We start from the raw sequence: 23,419 nt of genomic DNA on the forward strand, positions 1-23,419 counted from the left end.
ATCCATCGAGTTCATTCCTAAATTAACCTTTATCTCCTCATTCCGAGTTCCCTCCTGCCATTGTTCCCACCTGTTTGTACCAGCAATCATTCTTGCTACTTTCATGTCTGTTACTTCTAACTTATGAATAAGATATCCTGAGTCCACCCAGCTTTCGCTCCCATAAAGCAAAGTTGGTCTGAAAACAGACCGATGTAAAGATAGTTTCGTCTGGGAGCTGACTTCCTTCTTACAGAATACTGCTGATCGCAACTGCGAGCTCACTGCATTAGCTTTACTACACCTTGATTCAATCTCACTTACTATATTACCATCCTGGGAAAACACACAACCTAAATACTTGAAATTATCGACCTGTTCTAGCTTTGTATCACCAATCTGACATTCAATTCTATTGGATTTCTTACCTACTGACATCAATTTAGTCTTCGAGAGGCTAATTTTCATACCATACTCATTGCACCTATTTTCAAGTTCCAACATGTTAGACTGCAGGCTTTCGGCACAGTCTGCCATTAAGACCAAGTCGTCAGCATAGGCCAGGCTGCTTACTACATTTTCACCTAACTGAATCCCTCCCTGCCATTTTATACATTTCAGCATATGATCCATGTAAACTACAAACAGCAAAGGTGAAAGATTACAGCCTTGTCTAACTCCTGTAAGTACCCTGAACCAAGAACTCATTCTACCATCAATTCTCACTGAAGCCCAATTGTCAACATAAATGCCTTTGATTGATTTTAATAATCTACCTTTAATTCCATAGTCCTCCAGTATGGCGAACATCTTTTCCCTCGGTACCCTGTCATATGCTTTCTCTAGATCTACGAAACATAAACACAACTGCCTATTCCTCTCGTAGCATTTTTCAATTACCTGGCGCATACTGAAAATCTGATCCTGACAGCCTCTCTGTGGTCTGAAACCACACTGGGTTTCATCCAACTTCCTCTCAACGACTGAACACACCCTCCCTTCCAAGATGCCTGTGAATACTTTGCCTGGTATACTAATCAATGAGATACCTCGATAGTTGTTGCAATCCTTCCTGTTCCCTTGCTTATAGATAGGTGCAATTACTGCTTTTGTCCAATCTGAAGGTACCTTACCAACACTCCACGCTAATTTGACTAGTCTATGAAGCCATTTCATCCCTGCCTTCCCACTATACTTCACCATTTCAGGTCTAATTTCATCTATTCCTGCTGCCTTATGACAATGGAGTTTATTTACTATCCTTTCCACTTCCTCAAGCATAATTTCACCAACATCATTTTCCTCCTCCCCATGAGCTTGACTGTTTGCAACACCACCATGATGATTCCCTTTTACATTGAGAAGATGTTCAAAATATTCCCTCCACCTCTCCAGTGATTCCCTGGGATCTGTTATGAGTTCACCTGAATTACTCAAAACACTGTTCATTTCCTTTTTCCCTCCCTTCCTAAGATTCTTTATTACTGTCCAGAAAGGTTTCCCAGCTGCTTGACCTAGTCTTTCCAGGTTATTACCAAAATCTTCCCATGACTTCTTTTTGGATTCAACAACTATTTGTTTCGCTCTGTTTCTTTCATCCACGTACAAATCCCTGTCTGCCTCGGCCCTTGTTTGGAGCCATTTCTGATAAGCCTTCTTTTTACGTTTACAGGCTGCTCTCACTTCATCATTCCACCAAGATGTTCGCCTTTTCCCATCTTTACACACAGTTGTTCCTAGGCATTCCCTTGCTGTTTCTACTACAGCATTCCTGTATGCCACCCATTCACTTTCTATATCCTGAACCTGCTTACCGTCTACTGTTCTAAACTTCTCACTAATCATATCCATGTACTTCTGTCTAATTTCCTCGTCCTGGAGATTTTCTACCCTTATTCGTTTGCAGACAGATTTCACTTTCTCTACCCTAGGCCTAGAGATACTTAGTTCACTACAGATCAGATAATGGTCTGTATCATCGAAAAATCCCCGAAAAACTCGTACATTCCTAAAAGATTTCCTGAATTCAAAGTCTGTTAAGATATAGTCTATTATGGATCTGGTACCCCTAGCCTCCCATGTGAAGCGGTGAATAGCCTTATGCTTGAAGAATGTGTTCGTAACAGCTAAACCCATACTAGCACAGAAGTCCAGCAAACGCTTCCCATTCCCATTAGCTTCCATATCTTCCCCACATTTACCAATCACCCTTTCGTATCCTTCAGTTCTATTCCCAACTCTCGCATTGAAATCGCCCATTAGCACTATTCTATCCTTGCTGTTGACCCTGACCACGATGTCACTCAATGCTTCATAAAACTTGTCAACTTCATCCTCATCTGCACCCTCACATGGTGAATACACGGACACAATTCTTGTCCTAATTCCTCCCACTGACAAATCTACCCACATCATTCGCTCACTTACGTGCCTAACAGAAACTATGTTGCGTGCAATGGTATTCCTGATAAAGAGCCCTACCCCAGACTCTGCCCTTCCCTTTCTAACACCCGTCAAGTACACTTTATAATCTCCTATCTCTTCCTCCTTATCTCCCCTTACCCGAATATCACTTACTCCTAGCACATCCAGATGCATCCTCTTTGCTGACTCAGCAAGTTCTACCTTCTTTCTTCCATAAGCCCCATTAATATTGATAGCTCCCCATCGAATTCCATTTCGTTCGCCAAGTTGTTTCCAAGGAGTCCCTCGCCTGTCAAATGGGAGTGGGACTCCATTACTCCCATAGGTCCGAGGCTTGCTTAAAGTGTTCTGAGCTCGGTAAATTCATGAAGCAGGATGCTGCCCTACTTGCACATAGTCCAAGTGAGGATCTCTCCTCTAACGGGTTATGGACCACCGGTGAATTGTGTAGTCCTAGCTGCCTGAGCACAAGGAGGGCCACGACTCAGAATATGTCCGAGATGCCCACTCCCATTCCATAGCAACTGGTATCCCGACTCTCAGGACCACTTACTAGGCCACTCAGCCATTGCCCATGGTTCACGAACTAGGACGTGACTACAGTAACCCACAAACATGAACCATACGACCACTAATAATATAAATATTTGAGAATTAAATTTTAGGCCTTCCCCTAAACTACTATTTCACTCAGAGTGAATAAGATTATTTATAGTCTAGATTGTAGTGATTTATTACCAGACTTTGCATACCATTTTTTATTAAGATAGGACCACTAATAACATAAATATCTGAAAATTAAATTTTCTGCCTTCCCCTAAACTACCATTTCTATCAGCGTGAATAAAATTATTTATGGCTTAGATTGTAGCGATTTATTTCCCGACTTTGCATACCGATTTTCATTAAATTCTTTTTAGCCATTTTCTAGTGATGCGTGTACATACGTACATACGTACGTACATACATACATACATACATACATACATACATTATGGAAAAATAAAAAGTGCATTTCCTTGTTCCTATGGACATGACCGATACAGAAATACCATTCTTTTCAAATTCTGAGCAATGTACAGACAAAACTCTTATTTTATATATATAGATTTAAAGAGTGATAAGCTGAGGTTCCTAATGTGTTTTTTTTAAATGTTACCTACTTTGTACCTGATCTAACTAACTAGTTCTGTAACTGGAATCCTGGTGTCATAAAGTGAATTGATTGTTTTTTTTTTTTTTCTGAAAAGAAATATAACCTTTATTTTCAAATTTTTAAATGAGTCTTCTGACTGTCAAAGACCTTCTTTCACCTCTGTGTTCCACAGAATACTCTGGAATAATAATAATAATAATAATAATAATAATAATAATAATAATAATCATAATAATAATAATAATAATAATAATAATAATAATTCGAGCTACTTTGATGAATGGTCAGGATCTAATTCTTTGGTTCTTCAGAGGGCCCTGGATTTGATTTCCAGCCAGGCTGGGGATTTTAGCAACATATGATTAATTCCTTGTAACATCATACTGGAGGGAGAGAAGGTAGAAATTGTTAAAAGTTTCAATTATCTGGGTAGTGTCATATCATGTGATGGAAATGCCAAACTAGAAGTATTAAACAGAGTAGCAAAAGGATCCAGCTTCTTCCAACGAAACCTAATCTGGGACAAGGGAGTCCCTCTAAGAGCTAAACAGACAATGTATAAAACCTATCTCCTGCCAATCATGACGTATAGTCTGGAGACCTGTGTCATAAATAAGAGAGAAGTGAGTCAAATGCAAGTATGTGAAATGAAGTTCTTTAGGTCAGCTCTACAAAAAACCAGGAGAGACAGTCAAGAATAAATATGTAAGGAGAGACCTGAAAGTGAACTTGACCATGGAGGAAAGGATAGGTGCTGCGAGATTGAAGTGGTTAGGTCATGTGAATAGAATGCACCCAATTCGAACTCCACACCAGTATCTGGAGATGGAGGTGCCTGGAAGAAGACCTGTTAGATAAGAGATGGACAGACCAGGTTAATGAAGATAGGAGAGGAGTAACATGGAATGCAGTAGAGAGGAAAAAACTATACCAGAACAGAATTCAGTGGAGGCATATTGTTCACAAAGTTCCTACCCGGCTTGCTGGAAGGAAATCCTGATGATGATGATTAATTCCTCAGACTCAAAGACTGGGTGTTGGCATTTGTCCCAGTACACACCTTTAATGTAATACGCTACACAACCAACCATCATAGAACCACACCATAGTTAATATATCCTGCACATAGGACTGGCATCAGGTAGGGTATCCAACCAGAAAACAAGACCAAGACAACATGTGACACTGTTCATATCCATAACTAGACATGAGCATGGCTTGATTTTTGTTTTGCCTTTTCTTGCTTACTAGGCAACCAGCAAAATAGAAATCAGTTCTTCGTTTTCCCCACCATGTGGAGCTAGGACCAAAGGCTTACATGAGCCAAGGGGCTAGTTTAGTCCACTACCTGCATTGCATGCACCTCAGACTCGTGAAATGGCACTTCCCAACCTAGTACATGCCCCAAGTGCACCAAGCAAACATGCATTGTAGCAAAATTTGTACACAGTGAGATACGTTCAAGGATACACCCTGATAGTTTTCCTTCACAGTAACCAGTCTGTTGTTTAGAACAAAGTGATGAATATTACTGATCTTACACAGGTACGGAAAGAGTTATAGATCGTGCCAATGATCTGAAGGAAGTGATTAGTACATTTTGCTCGCATGATGCACAATAATAAGTATAATTTCCTAAAGTCATCTTAACAGTATAAAAGTCAAGCACAGAGAGAATATGGAGGAAAAAATCTACCCTGGTTAAGAAAAGCATGTGTCAAGTATGATACCAGTATTTCCCACCTTCTTCCGAGTTGTAGAATACCACATTGCACAGATGACAGCAGGCATCCAAAGTGGAGAAGATGACATTATCAATATTAATTTCAATAACATGCACTAAGTGGGCACTATAGTAAGTGCAAAATGATACTGCTACATACAAATTATGATATTAAAACTCAGCAAAAATATTATTCTAGTCAAGTAAGTGGTATGTTGCTTCCTAATTTTGTGGTTTTCAATGAACTTCATCTAATAAGAAATGTAGTACTCTTAAGATTTCTTGTTAAGGCTTATTGTAAATTTCAGTTATTCTCTAAAGATCATACACTTGATTCCTCAGCACTTATTCTCGAAAACAACAAATTAGATACATACGGTTTATAATGCAGATTAAAATTTATTTAAAATCATACAGTCCTTTAAGTAAAACAATATATTGTTACATACAACAGAGGGAATTATACACACACACATACATACATACAATCTAAGATGAAATAGATGTGCTTTTTTACTATCTATATTACTTCTTTTCATTTTATGACTGCTTCTGAAAGTATGCCTACTTGAAGAAATTGCTTATGAAAATTTAAGCAGTTATACTTCTAAGGTCATGAACTGTTTGACTATTAAGGAAGTCTGATCTAGGCAAATGTGGCTACTAGTCAGGAACTATCAAATAACTCCATTGAGTGACTTATAACACTGCTACATATTAGCAGTACTGAAAGTCTTTGTGCTTTCTTTTTTTAAATATAAAAAGCAGTATGATCATACCAGTAGTGCACATACTTTAAAGTTTCTACATACAATACATACTAAATATGATAAATGAAGTTGAAGAATTAAAAAAATATGTAACAGGTAAATTCTCACCCAATGAAATTATGTAAGAACTATAGTACTGGCTGAATTAAGCATTTCAACTAATGATCCAGTAGCCCAAATATTTATGTTGAACTTCCATAGAATTATATACAAATAATGTCAATTGCTCTGCCTCAAAATCATCATATGATCAATCAGCTTCACATGTATTCTCAACTTTGTTTAAATTAAGACATAGGCCAACTAAGAATTAAAAAATAAAGACAAAAATTATGTATGTTGTATCATACCAGTAGTGCACATACTTTAAAGTTTCTACACACAATACATACCAAATATGATAAATGAAGTTGAAGAACGGAATGATGTATACCCTTATGTAAGACTATACTGTTGGTTGAATCAAGCATTTCCATTAACGATTCACTGGACCAAATATATATGTTGAACTTCCATAGAATCATATACAAACAATGTCTATTCTTCTGCCTCAAAATCATCAGATGATAAATCAGCTTCACATGTATTCTCAACATCATTTAGATTAAGCTCTATTTGAGGCACAACAGCATCTGTATTATCATCCTGAGTTTCACCTGGAACCCTTCGAGGAGTTGTTCTATTAAAGATGGAAGCAGGGCATGGAGAATTAATTCTAGAAGACCCTGACATTGAGGCAATTGCACAGTTTTGCTGGGTTGATTGCCTCGATGAAGTAGATGGAGGTTCCACTTTTTCATCTTTATGATTGTCATATTCATTACAAGTTTGCATCTCTAAGGTTGTAATATTGCTGGCTGAATTCTTGGAGTTTTGTGTTATATTCTTTCCAAACAATTTGCTCTCTGTGTTATTTTTTGCAATTCTTTGAGAAGTAGTGCTCCCTTGCGATGTCAGGGTTGAAATTACATTGTCAGCATCTTTGTAACCATTTTGTACAGTTGTATTGCTGTCTGATGTCAGGTTCATATCCTTTGACCCACTTTTACCTTGAGATGGTTGGTCACAAACGTTTTCTGTTGTAAGTCCAACATCAGCAGCATTTGCCTTATGTATCTTCTTTTCTTGGGCTTTTCTCTTTATGTTGCTATTAGAAGTAACAGAATTACTGCAAGTATCCTTCCTCTCTGTGTTTAGAATATCACCAGTTGTAATATTGCTGGCTGAATTCTTAGAGTTTTGTGTTCTATTATTTCCAAACAATGTGCTCTCTGTGTTATGTTTTGCAATTCTTTGAGAAGTAGTGCTCCTCTGTGATGTCAGGGTTAAAATCACATTGTCAGCATCTTTATAATTATTTTGTACAGTTGTATTGCTGTCTGGTGTCAGGTTCATATCCTTTGACCCACTTTTACCTTGAGATGGTTGGTCACAAATGTTTTCTGTTGTAAGTCCAACATCAGCAGCATTTGCCTTATGTATCTTCTTTTCTTGGGCTTTTCTCTTTGTGTTGCTATTAGAAGTAATAGAATTACTGCAAGTATCCTTACTCTCTGTGTTTAGAATATCACCAGTTCCGATTGTTGCCATGTTTGTAAAGTCTTCTGTTTCCTCAGAGTAATGTTCTTTATTGTTGATTTCATCATCTCCAAATATATCCTGAGAGAGGACAATTTCCTCATCTTCCATATCTTCTTCCTCATTTCTTTGCAGAACTTTATTCTTAATAGTTTGTTTATCTCTAGGTACATTCTTTGCTGACTTTGAGAATTTGGGAACAATTTTACCAGTAGAATGGTTCTGAAATCTTGGCGTAATTTTTATTCTTGCTTTTCTCTTCCCATCATTTGATATGCTTTCCTTCATTAAGCCCTCTCTTTTCTGTTTCTTCTCAGTCCCAGACATGGAACTCAACTTGCGTTTCGTGATGGTAACTCTTTTATTTTCACTCTTCTCTTGTTTCTTCTTCAAACCTTCATCTGTAAAGAATAACACATATGTATAGCAAGAATAAAATAAATTAATCCATATGTTTGAATGTACACAGAACATCAAAATACTCTGTAAAGGGGTCCATAAATAAATTAAGAATGTTCAATATTCTGGATAATGTACAGTGATGAGCAATTTGAATCAGAGACCTGGCTAGTACCGTGTAGCACCCTCCCTTGCCGTAAAGACGGTGGTGAAGCGCTATAGCCATAACACACCAAGAGTGTTCAGGAGTCATAGTGATTCATGATTGTTGCACAGTCTCCCTCAATGCACGAACATTGGTTGGAGCAGGGTCCAAGCAAGGCCAACTAGATATACAGGCCATAAGGTTCCCCCTCCACTTCCGGCGCTACGTCACACAAATAGCCATCCGCTTCATTTATCGCCAGTGACTTCTAGGCTGATATGAACCTCGCAGCAGTAAGGCTATCAATGGTGTTGAATGACTTAAACTTGTGTGAACATTGTGAATTATGCCCACGTCGTGTTGTGTACCTGGTTGTAGAAGCAACTATAGTTCAAAAGAGCCCAATATTTCAGTGTTTAAATTTCCTGCTGACTTGTTTCGGAAACAAAAGTGGATCTTAGCCATCCATTGAACAGAATTTGTCCTTTCAGCAAGCTCAGTTGTGTGCATAAAACACTTTGACAAATGTTTCGTAATTAGGGAAGATTCTGTTAAAAGACCTGATGGGCCTATTTCAACAGTAAAACGTAACCATTTAAAACTCTCAAACGACGCTATTCCTACAAAGTTTGAAAATGTGCCTGCCTATCTGTCTAAAAATCTTCCAAGACTGAGGAAAACTCCTATTGAAAGATAAGAAGAAATTGAAAAACGGGAAGAAGAAAGAAAGAAAGAAAGAAAGCTGAGGGAGATGACAGGATCAAGGACTTCGATGACGTTAAAGGTAATTTCACTACTAAATGCAAATTTGTCAATTTCGACAGCCAAAGTCTATGTATTTTCAAAATTTATATGACTGAGGAAAATATTCTGAAAATTGGTACTTCTTTAACATTAAACGAGGCTCTTGATTTTAAAGCCATAAAACATGGTATTTTCATGAATGATAACCCTGATATACGTGCATTAGGTAATGGGGGCAAGATATTGAAATGGTCAAATTTGGAAAGGATCTGTAACTTCCTGTTTAGTCTTGCTTGTGACTCAAATGTGACTGTCCACGACACAATAGAAACTGTGAACAAAATAATCGATGAAATTGAAAGTGAAGTTGATGATTGTATCATTACTGATAAATTAGAATTTTGTAAGGAACAGTTAAATTTAGCCTTTGCAAAGAAAGTGTCTTATTCCTGTATACTAATAACATGGTTTGCTTCAATATTTTTCGCATTTCCTGGGGCGTATAAGAAGATAAGACAGTCAACGTTCCTTACAATGCCTCACCCTGTGTATTTGCAGTCTTTTACCTCAAAACTAGGCACGGGAAATTCAGGTATAGATGATTCACATTGGAATTACTTGAAAAAGAAAGTAAAATTGTTAAATGAACATGAACGATTTTGTAACTTGTTGTTGGATGAAGTCTACATAAAACCTGAACTTAACTATAAAGGAGGAAAGGTAGAGGGAGTTGCTTTTAGTACTAAAAGTGGAGAAAATAACGCAACATTAGCTACAACTGTACAAACCTTTATGTTGTCATCCATTCTTTAAAAAAAAAAAAATATAGACGTTGTTGGTTTGTTTCCATGTAAGAACCTAACGTCACATTTATTAGAAGAACTAACTTTGCAAGTCCTTAAAGTATTAACAGATATAGGTTATAAGGTAGTATGCATAATTTCTGATAATAACAGTGTTAATAGAAAAATGTTTGAAAAGCTGTGCAAAAGCAATTTACAAACCACTTTTCAAAATCCATTTGACGAAACACAAAAGATTTTTGTAATGTTCGATACAGTTCATTTATTTAAAAGCTTAATAAATAACTGGCTTAATCAAGCTGATAACTTACAAACTTTTGTGTTTCCTGACTTTGACAACCCTGAGTCAGACAAAAAATGTTTTGCTAGTGTTGGTCACCTTATACAGCTCTACAGGGGAGAAGAGAATGATGTAGTTAATCTTGCTTCTGCCCTGAACCAAAAAGTGTTGTACCCAACTTCTTTAGAGCGACAAAATGTAAACCTTTGTTCTAAGCTCTTCGGTGAGAAAAATATCGCTGCTTTAAAACACTTTGATAATATAAAAAATGGAGATGGTTTTAAAAGCACAGCTGTATTCTTAGAAATAATTCTTCAGTGGTGGAAGATTGTTAATGTTAAGCATGCTTTCAAAGGCGACAGATTTAACGACCCTCACTGTAACGCAATATTTTCAATTCATGACGACAATGTTTTATTTCTGCGCAAGTTTTTAACATGGTTAATTAGATGGGATAATCTATCTGTTCAAGGGGAGATTACACAAAAAACAGAGAGTCGTCATGGAAAACTTACTAATGAAACTCAAACAGCCTTAGTTCACACTACAAAAACTATTTTAGAGTTAATAAATTGCTTGAAAACAAGTTTAGGATTCAAGTATGTATTGTTAGGGAAATTTCAAACTGACGAATTGGAAGCAACATTTGGGCAGTACAGGGAAATGAGTGGTGCCTGCTACCATATTTCAGTGAAGCAAATCCTTGAGTCAGAACGAAAATTGAAAGCCCTGACGGTAATAAATACATACTCTTCCAAATATGCAGCCATCCCTATTAGTGATATTTCATTAAGTAAGTATGTGGATTGCAAGAGCTTAGATTGTAAAAGCTTCAAACCAACAGACATTTCACATTTTGAAAATGTGGTAGTTGAGTTAAATGATGTTATTGTATCTGAAAACATTTTGTTAGGTCTAGTTTATATTGGTGGATATATTTGTAAAATAATTATGAAAAATTGTACATGTATAAATTGTCAAGATGTTTTATTGTTAAATAATGATAATGTAACATCAGATGTGTTAAAGCTGGAGGACAATTTTTATTTCAATATAATTGACAGGGGAGCTTTGAAATATCCATCAGATTTTATTGTTAACATTTTGGTCACACAGTTTAAATTATTTAGTGTACTTATAAGAGATAAATTTGAATCAAGGTTTTTACATGGTGATTCTCAAAGAAACATTCTGATTTTGCTTGTCAACAAAGTTCTGGAAAATGAAAACGTCATGTTTGAAACATGCAGTGATTGTAGAAGTAGTTTTAAAGATTACGTTGACAAATGTATATACATCTTTTGTAATATATTATTGAATAACTATAGAAAAGTTATCGCAGACAAACTCATGGCTAAGAAAAGGAAAATTGATAAACTGAAACCTTAAGAATTGTTAGATAAGTTTTAAGTTGAAGCCTAATTTCTAAGAAAGGTTCCAGACTATTGTTGTGAATTGCTATCATGTATTTGCATAGTAACATTAAAACTATTTTTATACCAGTATGTATTATGGGTTTTAATCTTTTGCATGAAACCGTGTTCCGTTACAAATGACAGATGTCAGCTTAATTTTACGTAAATAAATGTACATAAACTGTTCCGCTAGTTTTCCCCCGCATAAAACTCGTGTAGTGCACAAGCCTAAATAAAACCACAATTGAAGGCGTGTTCAGTTATATCGTTAAGGTTCAATAAATTAATAATATCATGGAGACAGTGAGAGCGGGCCGTATACTACCATGCTGAATGCCAGCCACTCGCGTGACGTCACAGTCCGAGCCTTGTGGCCTGTCTATCTAGTGCGGCCTTGGTCCAAGTCAGGCACATCACTTTCTACAATATGATTGAGGTTGGGTGACACCGAGGGCCAGGCAAGCAACTTCATGACCATGGAGTGTTTAACAAATCGATCTGCTGTAAGATCTGGGAGACAGGCAACAGCATGAAGTAGGGGACTGCCTGTAGTGGCGAAGTACAGTGGGAATTATATGCTCCTAGACTGCTACGGTAGCTGTGATGGTCCTACAGGAACCCTGAAAAGTGATGCTAATGGGGTTCTGGTGAAGATGCCATGATAGGCATAGCCAGCTGATGGTGCTTTAAGCATGCTTTCAAGACAAACATGAGCCTCAGCTTGAAGAATTCAAGATGACAACAGCTAGGTGCGTACGACAGCTTATAGCCCAAAGCTTCATCAGCTATGAAACCCCAATCAAAACTCGGTAAGCCTGGATTGGAACCTTGAATATTCTAACACTGACTAATAAAACTGATGGAAAATTGGAAAATTCTCATTATGGGGATGAATGAAACAAAATAGAAGGCAACAGGAATAAGACACATCCAGCTAGACTATAAACTATATTGGTCTGGAAGTAATGTAAACCGGGAGAGTTGGCCATGCAGTTAGGGGTGCGCTACTGTGAGCTTGCAACTGGGGGATAGTGGGTTTGAGCCGCACTGTCAGCAGCCCTGAAGATGGTTTTCCATCGTTTCCCATTTTCACACCAGGCAAATGCTGGGGCTGTACCTTAATTAAGGCTATGGCCACTTCCTTCCCACTCCTAAGCCTTTCCTATCCCATCATCGCCATAACACCTATCTGTGTTGGTGCGACATTAAGCCCATTGTAAAAAGAAAAAAGTAATGTGGAGTCAAGAAATGGAGTGGGCTTTAAGCTTCTTGAAGATATAGATGTTTGTAGCCAGATTGAATTTGTGTGTGTAAGAACAATAAAGCATCACTAAATTAGAATGAAGACAAATATCATATAATTCAAGTCTTTGCTCCAGAATAGGAATGTTCAAATGAAGAAAAGCCTTCCTGATCAGCTTGGATTTTTTGGGGGGGGTTTGGTTGTTGTGATATTTGAAGACATCTCTTTTCAGTTTCAACTCAGTTAATTTATAACTTTATTTATTTATTTATTTATTTATTTATTTATTCAAAATTAGTTTCGGCGGACTTAAGAACCTAACAGTTATAAATCAACTTGGAAGAACCTACATGGATTGTGAAAATTTGATAATAATGGGCGATTTTAATGCTCAGTTTGAATCAGATTGAGCTATGAATCCTCCCTGAGTCTTTATGGAATGAGGAATAGGACAGCAGAGGGCAAAAATCTTCTAGATCTATGTACGAGAAAATATGGCTGTGAATAACACTTGATTCAAGAAAGGGGACTCGCACAAGATCACAAGATATAGTTGAGATGATAAATATGGAACTGTGATTGATAACACACTCGCCAACTAAGAAGTTTGGAAGGCTGTAAGTGATGTGAAAGTAATCCCAAGTTGCAGAAATCACAAAGTGAAGACCTCCTGAAGTCCGTAACAAAAGAACATCAAAAATAAAATCTTGGAGACTTTCTGAACCAAGGATGAAGGAAATGTATCAAGAGAATGTCCAGAAGATGTTACCAAATGATGATCTGAGATCTACAAATGAGGAATGGGATAACCTCAGGAGAACATTGGTGAAGACAGCTGATAGAGGATGTGGACGACAGAGTCAAATAATTAAAGGTTATGGACTTCATATTGTTGGTCCGTATTATTAATACACCAATTGCCAAATTCTCCGCTTAAGCTGATACAGTGTATAGTCGACTCTTCTTCTAGAGAGTATCAACTACACATTTTGCTACTCAGACATTGTACATACTTGTATATTTTTATATATGTCAGTCTACATTGTGTTCATTCTTATTGCCATAGCACTTGGTCCACAACTGTTAGGTATTACCAGGACCTACTGAATTCCATGAGTCTATACATTTTAACAACACAGAGCACCTTATTTGTACTTTTGTTCCAGAATTCTTAGCATGTATAATGTACTTGTATTAATTATTACTCACCTACATCATACGTAATATTTCATTTTCATTTGCAACATTTCAACCACACTTCATATTGTAAAATTATATTTTCATAAGACTCTTACTGCTAGAAAACATGTTTTAGGTTTTCGGCAAATATTGTGTATGTTTTAATATGGCTGATGATGACCCCGAGTAGGGTTGAAACTAGTCTCATGTAATGTAAATATTGTGAATACAACTTAGTATTGAATAGGTGGAAAACTCTACTGTGCATTATTTATATGATATAGAGTAAAATAAGAAAATCCAAAGAAACAGCATGGTGGAATGAGGATGTAAAAGCTGCTGCCAAAGCTAGAAATGGTGCAAGAAGAGGTTGTAAGTGATATCAAAGTAATCCCTAGTGAAAATTTTGATGCAGACCACAGGCTGTTGATTGCAGATACCACAAAGTGATGACCTCCTGCAGTTCACAACAAAACATGATCATGAGGTTGCTTTGAGAATAAGTCTGAAACCCCAATCAAAACCCAGTTACTGGACTGGAACCTTGCATATTGTAACAATGACTAATAAAAATGGAAAGTTGGAAAATTCTTATCATGGGGATGAATGAAACAAAATAGAAGGCAACATGAATAAGACATAACACAATGGCAGAGTATGAGGAAATCCAAGTGAAATCAAGGATAATCTATCATTTTACAGAGCATAAAGATTACAGGTCAAAAGAATAGTTGATGTTGAGAAATGAAAATGCACAGAAGATCTTGCAAACAGAATAAGGCAACAGAAACACAAGAAGCTTCTATATAGCATTATTTAAAACAAAAGAAATGAGAATAGTACTATCAACACAGTACAACTTCCAAATGGACAAGTAACTAGAAATGAAAATGAAATATTACACGGGTTGAGTAGATATTTCAACCACTTACTGAACTGTAATGGAACTGCTGACCCACAAGATGACCCTCCAAACTCTAGAACTAATAATGCAGAAAGTTTGACCTACCTGGAAGTTGAGACAGCAATGTGTAAAGTCTGCCAGACTAGATGGTTCAGTGTGGACATGACCAAAGCACTAGGAGAACCTAGAATACAATGGTTGTACAGAGTACTCAATAAAATCTGGGAAGAAAATTAAATCTCCAGTGACTGGAGGCAAGAAAAGATCAGTTCACCAGGTGACAGAAGTTACAGAGGCATAACCCTTCTATCTCATGGGTTAAAAATATACGAGTCCATCCTGAAGAGAAAAATTAGAAAATTTTGAACCTAAACTTGAGGAAGAACAACATGGATTTAGATCATACAGATCAACCATAAACCTAATTTTTCAACAAGAATATTATTTAAAAAGTATTGCAATAAGCACAGCATAGGAAACATTAAGTCAAGTAAGGATGTCACAAAATTGATAGTGTTAAACTGTAGAAGTACTGTAAAGAAAGGAATAAAATTATAACTGAGAAGAAATATTATGGACGTGGAAATGTTCTCAAGAAACTAGAATGTTTATCGTAGAGACAGGTTATAAATGATAGGAGGAGTATTCATCCTGGTGAAGGAAAAATTTGTAAGCTACGAAAAATTTAAGGATGAGAAACATGAAATTCTAGGCATAAGATTTATCTCTAAAGATAATAGGCAACTCAATGTTTTTGGGGTGTACAGACCTGGCAAGGCTGATGCTGATGCAGAATTACTGTAATTGGTAAGATAATCAGCTATGTGAGGAATGACAGAGAGGAACGTTATTGTAGCGGATGATCTTAACTTACAAAATGTTAACTGGGAAGGGAATGCGAATGACAGAAAGCACGACCAACAAATAGTGAATAATTTAATATGGGAAGGACAGCCGAATCAGTAAGTAAAGGAGTCAACTAGAGAGGAAAATATTCTAGACGTGGTGCTGATAAAATCAGATGACCTCTATAGAGAAGTGAAAGATGATATAAATGATCATGGAACTGTCTTTGTCATAGTTCAAAATAAATAAGATAGAAAGGAATATCGTACAAGTAGGACTATTAAGCAATACCATATGGCTGATAAGAAATGCATGGGGAAATTTTTAAAAAGCAATTATGAACAATGGAAAATGGTAATGTAAACAGCTCTGGGAAAGCATCCTTTCTGATTATATTGGACAAGTTTGCAAAATTACTACCTGGCAGTTAAAAGTGGTAGGGAATAGCAAGAACCCATTATATTATAACAGGCAAATGAAGAGATTAAGAAGGTGCAGATTAGAAAGAAACAGAGTTAGGAATGGTTGTGGGAGTAAGGAGAAATTGAAGGAGCTAACTAGGAAATTGAATTAGTGAAAAAGTCAGCTAAAGATAACATACGAGGACGGTTTGAAAAGTTCTCAGAATCACCACTAGATGTCACTGCTAGAGCAACGAGGTTCCCGCACAATAATCACACATTCTTTGTGAGTGAACATGTGGCGTGTCAGTGCTTTAGCTGCAGGAGTGTGGTAGTGACGACTCTTTGTTGTTGTTCCCACGTAGTGATTTGTGACAATGGAAAAAAACTGAGATTTGAGCAGTGATTAAATACTTTGTAAAGAAAGGTATAAAAGCAAAGGAAATTCATGCCGACTTTCAGAACACACTGGGAGACTCTGCTCCTTCAGTTTCAACTGTTGCCAAGTGGACCAGCGAGTTTAAATTTGGTCGGGACAGCTTGGATGATGATCCGCGTAGTGGACGGCCAAAAAGTGTTACGACCCCAGAATTTATCACAATAGTGCATAAAATGGTCATAGAGGATCGTCGACTGAAAGTGCGGGAGATTGCTGAAGCTGTAGGGATGTCTTCTGAACGGGTATATTATATTTTAACCGAAGAATTGGGTATGAAAAAATTATCCGCAAGATGGGTGTCGCGGCTCTTGACAATGGACAATAAACGCACCAGATTGGAAATGTCTGAACAAAGTCTGGCCTGTTTTCAGTGCAACCAACAAGATTTTTTGCGCCAGTTTGTGACTACAGATGAAACTTGGGTCCACTACTATACCCCAGAGACAAAACAGCAGTCAAAGCAGTGGAAACATGCTGATTCACTAGCACCAAAGAAAGCAAAGGCAGTGCGTTCGGCCGGAAAGGTCATGGCCTCAGTTTTCTGGGATGCAAAAGGCATTCTGCTGATAGATTATCTTCCTACTGGCCAAACAATTACGGGGCAATACTATGCAAACCTCCTAGACCAACTACAGGACAAAGCTCTGCTGCACACAAGTGTTATTGCCATGGCAAAACTTCATGAACTGGGGTATGAATTGTTGCCACATCCACCCTATTCACCTGATTTGGCACCATCAGACTTTCATCTATTCCCCAAGCTGAAAATTTTCCTCGGTGGACGGAGATTTTCTACACGGAAAGAACTGACAGCCGAATTGGAGAGGTATTTTGCAGGCCTGGAGGAATCTCATTTTCGAGATGGGATCAAGGCATTGGAACATCGCTGGACCAAATGCATTAGACTACAGGGAGACTATGTTGAAAAATAAAAGTAGTTCCACTAAGGTAAGATACTTAATTCTAGTACATTCCGAGAACATTTCAAACCACCTACGTAATGGCAAACATAATTGGCAGCCATATTAATTTTAGGGAGCAATGGAAGGCTATGTATAGATACTTGAAGGCAGAAACAGGTTCCAGGAAGGGTATTCCAGGGCTCATTAACGAACGAGGGAAGTGTATACAGTAGGTGACGACTTACAGAAGACAGAAGAAGTATTCAGTCAGTGGCATGTAAAGGTAGTTGGATATAAGGATAATGTCCAGATAGATGTGGTGACTAATGCTGGCAAACTACTGAAATTTACCTCTGATATAATGACAGTTACAAAAAGATACAAAAATTGACAGCTACAAAAACAGCTGGAATTGATAAGATTTCTGGGGATATATTAAAGGCTAAGAGTTAAGATAAAGTGCCAAATCTGAAATACTTATTTGATTACTGTTTGCATGTAGGAACAATACCAAGTGGATGGAAGGTTGCATAATACCTCCAAAGTATAACAGAAAGCATGATAAACATAAAGCAGATAATTACAGGCCATTCAGCTTGATATGTGTTGTTTGTAAGCCCTGGGAAAGCATTGTTTCTGATTATATTGGACATGTTTGCAAAATGACTAACTGGTTTGATTGATAGAAGGTAGTTTGAGTTTAGTTAAAGTTATTCCATGAGGCTCAACTTCAAGAGTTCCAGCAAGATATATTACATTCAGGAGGTTAAATGAACTGTATTGTTATTGACCTATCCAAGGCTTTTGATAAGGAAGATCATGAGATATTACTGATGAAAATGAGAGCTATTGGATTAGACAAGAGAGTGGATCATGGGATATTACCGATAACAATGAGAGCTATTGGATTAGACAAGAGAGTGGATGAATGGGTGGCTAAATTTCTAGAAAATAGAACTCAGAGAATTAGAGTAGTTGAAGGGTTATCTGATCCTGTAATAATTAAGAGCAGCAGGGGTTGTCCCACAGGGCAGTATTATTGGACCTTGATGTTTTTTAAATACAGGATCATCAGCTAAGATGTCCACCTAAAATAACTTGTGAATCATTAAAGCTACTTACATTCTGTTTTCACTCTCAGCAATGGTACCAAAGGGCTCATAATCGGACTTATAGTACTTTATCTTGGCGTCAATATCTTCTGAGATAATGGAACTACGCTATACCTAGACTTAAACTTACAAATATTATGAATTCAATGCTGGGATTATTTTGAAAATCGGACAAGTACTTCTTGACAAAATTTAATATTCACCGTTACTACAACCCCTAAATACCCTCATAACCATGTGAAGAGATGTGTAACCTTTCTCTAACAACCTCTTTAATATGATTATCCCAATGAAGATCATTCCTTACATTAGCACCTAGGTACTTATAGTGATGCCCATGGGTTACGATCATCCCATCAACACACTAATTAAAACTGAGAGGACATTTTCTCTTGATGAAACGTATAACCTGAATTTTCATCCCATTTACCACCATATCATTATCTGCTGTCCATCTCACAACATTGTCTAGGTCCCCCTACATTATAACAAGATCCACAAATAGCCTTATTTGTGAATCCAGCTCTTTACGCATTTAATTTATATATACACGAATATTCAGCTAACAAGGGAAGTATCAGGTAAGATAGGTCGAAACCTACCTTGAATTATTTTAACACAATCATTGTACTTTTAGAGGACAACATGCAGAAAATCAACCTCCAGATGTAACAGCAAGTCTCCGAAATCATGTGGTGAATCTCTCATACAGATCAATGGAATGTGGCGTGAGTACTGTACATGTACATGTCGGCTGGAGTGGACAACCCTAGTGGGTGACATACTCAAGGCCAGTGATAAGCAGAACCACACGCACTAGTCAACTGTGGGGTGTTTCATGGTATCCAGCAGTAACATAATGGTTTTGATGGTTGTTTTAATGAAAGCAAGACAGTGAAAATGAGTTCCTCGGAGGATGAAGTTTTAAATCCTATTATCGTAGTAGAGTTTGTAATGAGTTATTTCCACGGAAAGGTATTTTCATTTTCAGGAAAATTTGGCTCCAAAGAAAAGGAAATGGGGCAATATCTGATTGATTTGATGAAAAATAATCATAGAGGAGTGCAACGTATTGAGCAAGTTTCTCCACAGTGGAGACAGGGAAGGCAACTCAAACCTTCTGCCGATTGCAAGTAAGCTTTGGGTCCCATTTCAAAACTATAATATGACTCCCCAGAATCTAGTGATGTTCTGAGTCCGTCACCATGCAAATCGTCCAGTTCTAATTATATTCCTAGTCACGTAAAAAGTGTGCCAGAAAACATTAGTGTGGAGTAAAACAGGAGGGCTGTAAAATTCTGGCTTAACGAAGGTGGTAAAAAGCGATTATCAATTTCACACATCCACAGATATTTTGGTTTAGTGAAGGTGGAGCGATATCTTTACTTGTGGAAGAAGCAGCTGGAAAATACAGGTATGTCAGCAAGTCAGACTGAACATAAAAAAATTATTGAGAAACTCTATTCCTGTTTCCAGGAGGCAAGAAAGGAAAGGCAAAAATGGAAGTGATGAAGATTTATGACTGCGGGCTTTGGAATTAGCATGTGAACTACCTATATATTTAAAAAAATTATGGAAACTAAAGTCAGTCAGCCCGGCTTTTCTATCCGGTCGATTTCCTTCATTATTCTTTTCAACTGAAAGTTATTCATACACAGATTTGTCACCAGATACTATAAATCATTTAACTTCCACCTTCTCCAAATTATTTGATTTTTTAAATTTTTTTGTCCTTTTGAAGCAATCATATCTTTGGTTCTAATTGAGGTATGGAGTTCGTTTTGACCTAAAAACACTCTGTAGATCAAGCTCTTTCATTTCAGCTCTTAACTATTCAAATTGGTTGATTCTGAGGAAAGTTATGAGTGCACATTCAATTTGACATATCATTTCTTCAACATTTTTTCTCATTGAAGCAATCATATCGTTCATTCTAATTGAGGTACGCAGTTTGTTTTGGTCTAAAACACTCAGTGGATCAAGCGCTTTCTTTTGAGGTAGTAACTACTTAAATTGGTGGATTCTCAGAAAAGTTATGAGTACATTTGTCTCCATGACGAAGATCTTTAAGGACGTTTTAACAGTTCGCCACATAGTGTTGTTCCAAGGAACGTTTAATTAAATTCCTTTGTGTGATGTATTTTCAAGTGTTTTGTTGACATAATATTACAGTCTATTACCACAGCAGATCATGTGCTTTTTATTTCATTAACTCGAAACTTTGCAAATAAATCCGTGAGGATAGTAACAAACAACATCATACTTTGTACATTGCGGGCAGAGCCAATGGGAAACTGTTACTTCTATTGTAAAAAGTAATTTCTCCACCTCTCATGCCTGGATCAGCTGTTTCAGGAAATAACACAGAACTGGGAATAGGAAAATTACAAAAGTTGTATCCCATTCACATATTCAGGATGAAAAACAAAATAATAAGGCTGCAGAAGAATTTCTGGAGATGGTTAGAGAAATATTCTCCATTACACCCTGTCCTCTATTTACAACACTGATCAAAGCAGCTTTGGGTGCAAAATGTGATAGAAAAGGACTACATCATTTGTAGATGAGAAACACACGCACACAATAGCCCAATCAGTTAGTTCACTCATACATTCATACACCATATCACCAAAAATAAGTATGGACGGTCCTTTGTTCCCTAAATTAATTATTGTATTGCAGGAGCCAACCGGAATCTGCGGTTCTCTGGTTTAAAAAAATATGTTTAAAGCAGATAGTCTTGCTGTCACTGCCACAAAATTAGAAAAAGTGGAGAAAACAGAACTGAAAATATGTTTTAGAGAAACATTTTTTTCCCATTCTGTGACGACAACCGTGCCCTGCTTTTCGATTTGTGGATGATATACAGTGATACAACTTGTCATAAAGACATTCCTCATGCAAAACAATCGAACTGCTTCAGATTCCTTCTAGGCACCGCGGGCATAATTCAACCGTCAGACAATTTCTTCTTCCAGCAGTAGAAAGCCTTCTACCAGCGATTAACAGAAATTCCAACTTCTCGTAATGATGTTAAAGTTGAGGTTCACCACATATATACAATCCTTAAACTGCAGTCCTTCATACATGTTCGTTTTCATCTCCACGATTTCGGGATATGATAAAATATTCATCATTTGTGCAGAAATACACAAGGGAGTGACCGCCTGAGTTCATAGTGCCCACTAAACATTGTTCAGAGAAGAAGAAAGAAACGTGTGAAGAACAATGCAACAATGAAGTTCTAATTCGTTGTGTTTGGTGTACAAAAAATTGATGTTATCATGCAATTCATACCAGTCATTTCTGCTATAATTTTGTGACTGACAAGTGAATGAAACAATACAGCTTCAGAGCGCGTCGAGAGACTGCATGCATATCCCTCCCGCCACACCACAACTCCGAGCTGACTCAGGGATGTCCAGCTGCGCCACCTGTCATGCTTGCATACCAGAATTCCAGGTACGATTTTGGAGCCTTGCAGTTAAATTTGGAGGCTGATTCTCCGCACGCTATCCTCTTATAGTACAACAATTGTGTCAATAAATTTCAAGGTAGGTTTCAACCTGTCTTACCCAATACTTCCCTTGTAAGTTGTCCACCTCCTTGTGAATCGTTCAAGATATTGACATTCTGTTTTTAATTTGATGGTACCAAGGGGCTCATAATTGGATTCACAGCATTTTTTCATGCCATTAATGTCTTCTGAGCATAAGGTATTATGTTCTTTTTTAATGGAACTACACTGTTTTCTACACCTAGCCTTAAACCTACAAAAATTACAAATTCAGCACTGTGAGTTTTTTGAAAATCAAATGAGTACTTATCAAGAAAACACGTAATGTGTTCAAACGTGCATCATTTGCCAGCTGGGAACTGCCCTATTCGATTCGCACTATGTATGAAACACGAGTTAGCTGTAGATATACGGAGTTGTTTCACCTTCTTTCGACAGATATTCACTCTAGTGAGCTCATAAAAACACAACAATAAAATGGATTATTTAACACCTTTGGTATTGCCATAGGTATCCAGTAAAGGAAAACATGGAATTGCGATGAGTTTTCCTTTCCTATACAACTTCCCTTAGTCAACTCTTCTTTTCTCATCCCGATAGTATTAGGTTTGTGAAGCCTAGGAAGTCTTTCATTTTCACGGCCTTCGTGGCCATTCTCTTTCTTTTATTTCTTCAAATAATTGAACCACTACTTTCCCTTCTGAAAGGGTGATTCTTAAAATATTAATCATTTCCTCTACACCATTACTTTAATTCATACTAAACATTTCTTTCTTTTTGTTTCTTAATGTTTCTCTTTCTTCCTCTGTCACATTTCCCACCACTTGGTGGGGATGCATTGCGATCTGTGCCACGCATGTAGATTTTGCCCAGTTTTATGAGTAGATGTCCTTCCTTAACATCAATCATGTATGGTTTTTTGTTTTCCACGAGTTAGCATTAACTCAGGTGGGTTTTCGGCGACAATGGGATAAGAAAGAGCTACGACTGGGAAGGCAGTGGTCATAGCCTTAATTAAAGTGAAAATGACAAACCACAGAGAACTATCTTCAGGGCTGCCAATGGCGAGGTTCAAACCTAGCATCTTCCAAACGCAAGTTAACAGCTAAGTGGCCCACACCATGTAGTTAGCTTGTGCAGTATTGTTTGGTTTATTGTCACGTCAGGATAATAATACTGTCCCATAGAACCCATCGTATATCCATTTTCCCTTTACCTGTTACCTACAGCAATATTAAAGGTGTGAAATCATACAATTTATCATAGTGTATTTATGAGCACCGTAGTGGTGGTGGTGGTGGTGGTGGTGATTATTGCTTTAAGAGGAAGTACAACTAGACATTACCTAACTGTCAGAGAAAGGTGAAGAAACTCTGTATGTTAACAGCTAGCTCATGTTTATATGTAGCATGAATCGAACAGGGCAGTCCCCAGCTGGCAAATGAAGCATGTTTGAATAC

The 23,419-nt window shown here is 37.3% G+C and overlaps 1 protein-coding gene across 1 annotated transcript in view; it reads right to left on the reverse strand.

Annotated features, from left to right (window-relative positions):
* Positions 1 to 5,725: 5,725 nt before the first annotated feature.
* Positions 5,726 to 23,419, reverse strand: part of LOC136872656 (uncharacterized) — a 28,762-nt gene continuing 11,068 nt past the window's right edge. Inside the window, exon 3 of the mRNA XM_067146465.2 lies at positions 5,726 to 8,031. Coding sequence (XP_067002566.2) covers positions 6,590 to 8,031 — 1,442 coding nt within the window. The 3' untranslated portion in view covers positions 5,726 to 6,589. The remainder of the gene's footprint in view (positions 8,032 to 23,419) is intronic.

This window comes from Anabrus simplex, chromosome 4 (genome assembly GCF_040414725.1).
Source record: "Anabrus simplex isolate iqAnaSimp1 chromosome 4, ASM4041472v1, whole genome shotgun sequence".
NCBI lineage: Eukaryota > Metazoa > Arthropoda > Insecta > Orthoptera > Tettigoniidae > Anabrus > Anabrus simplex.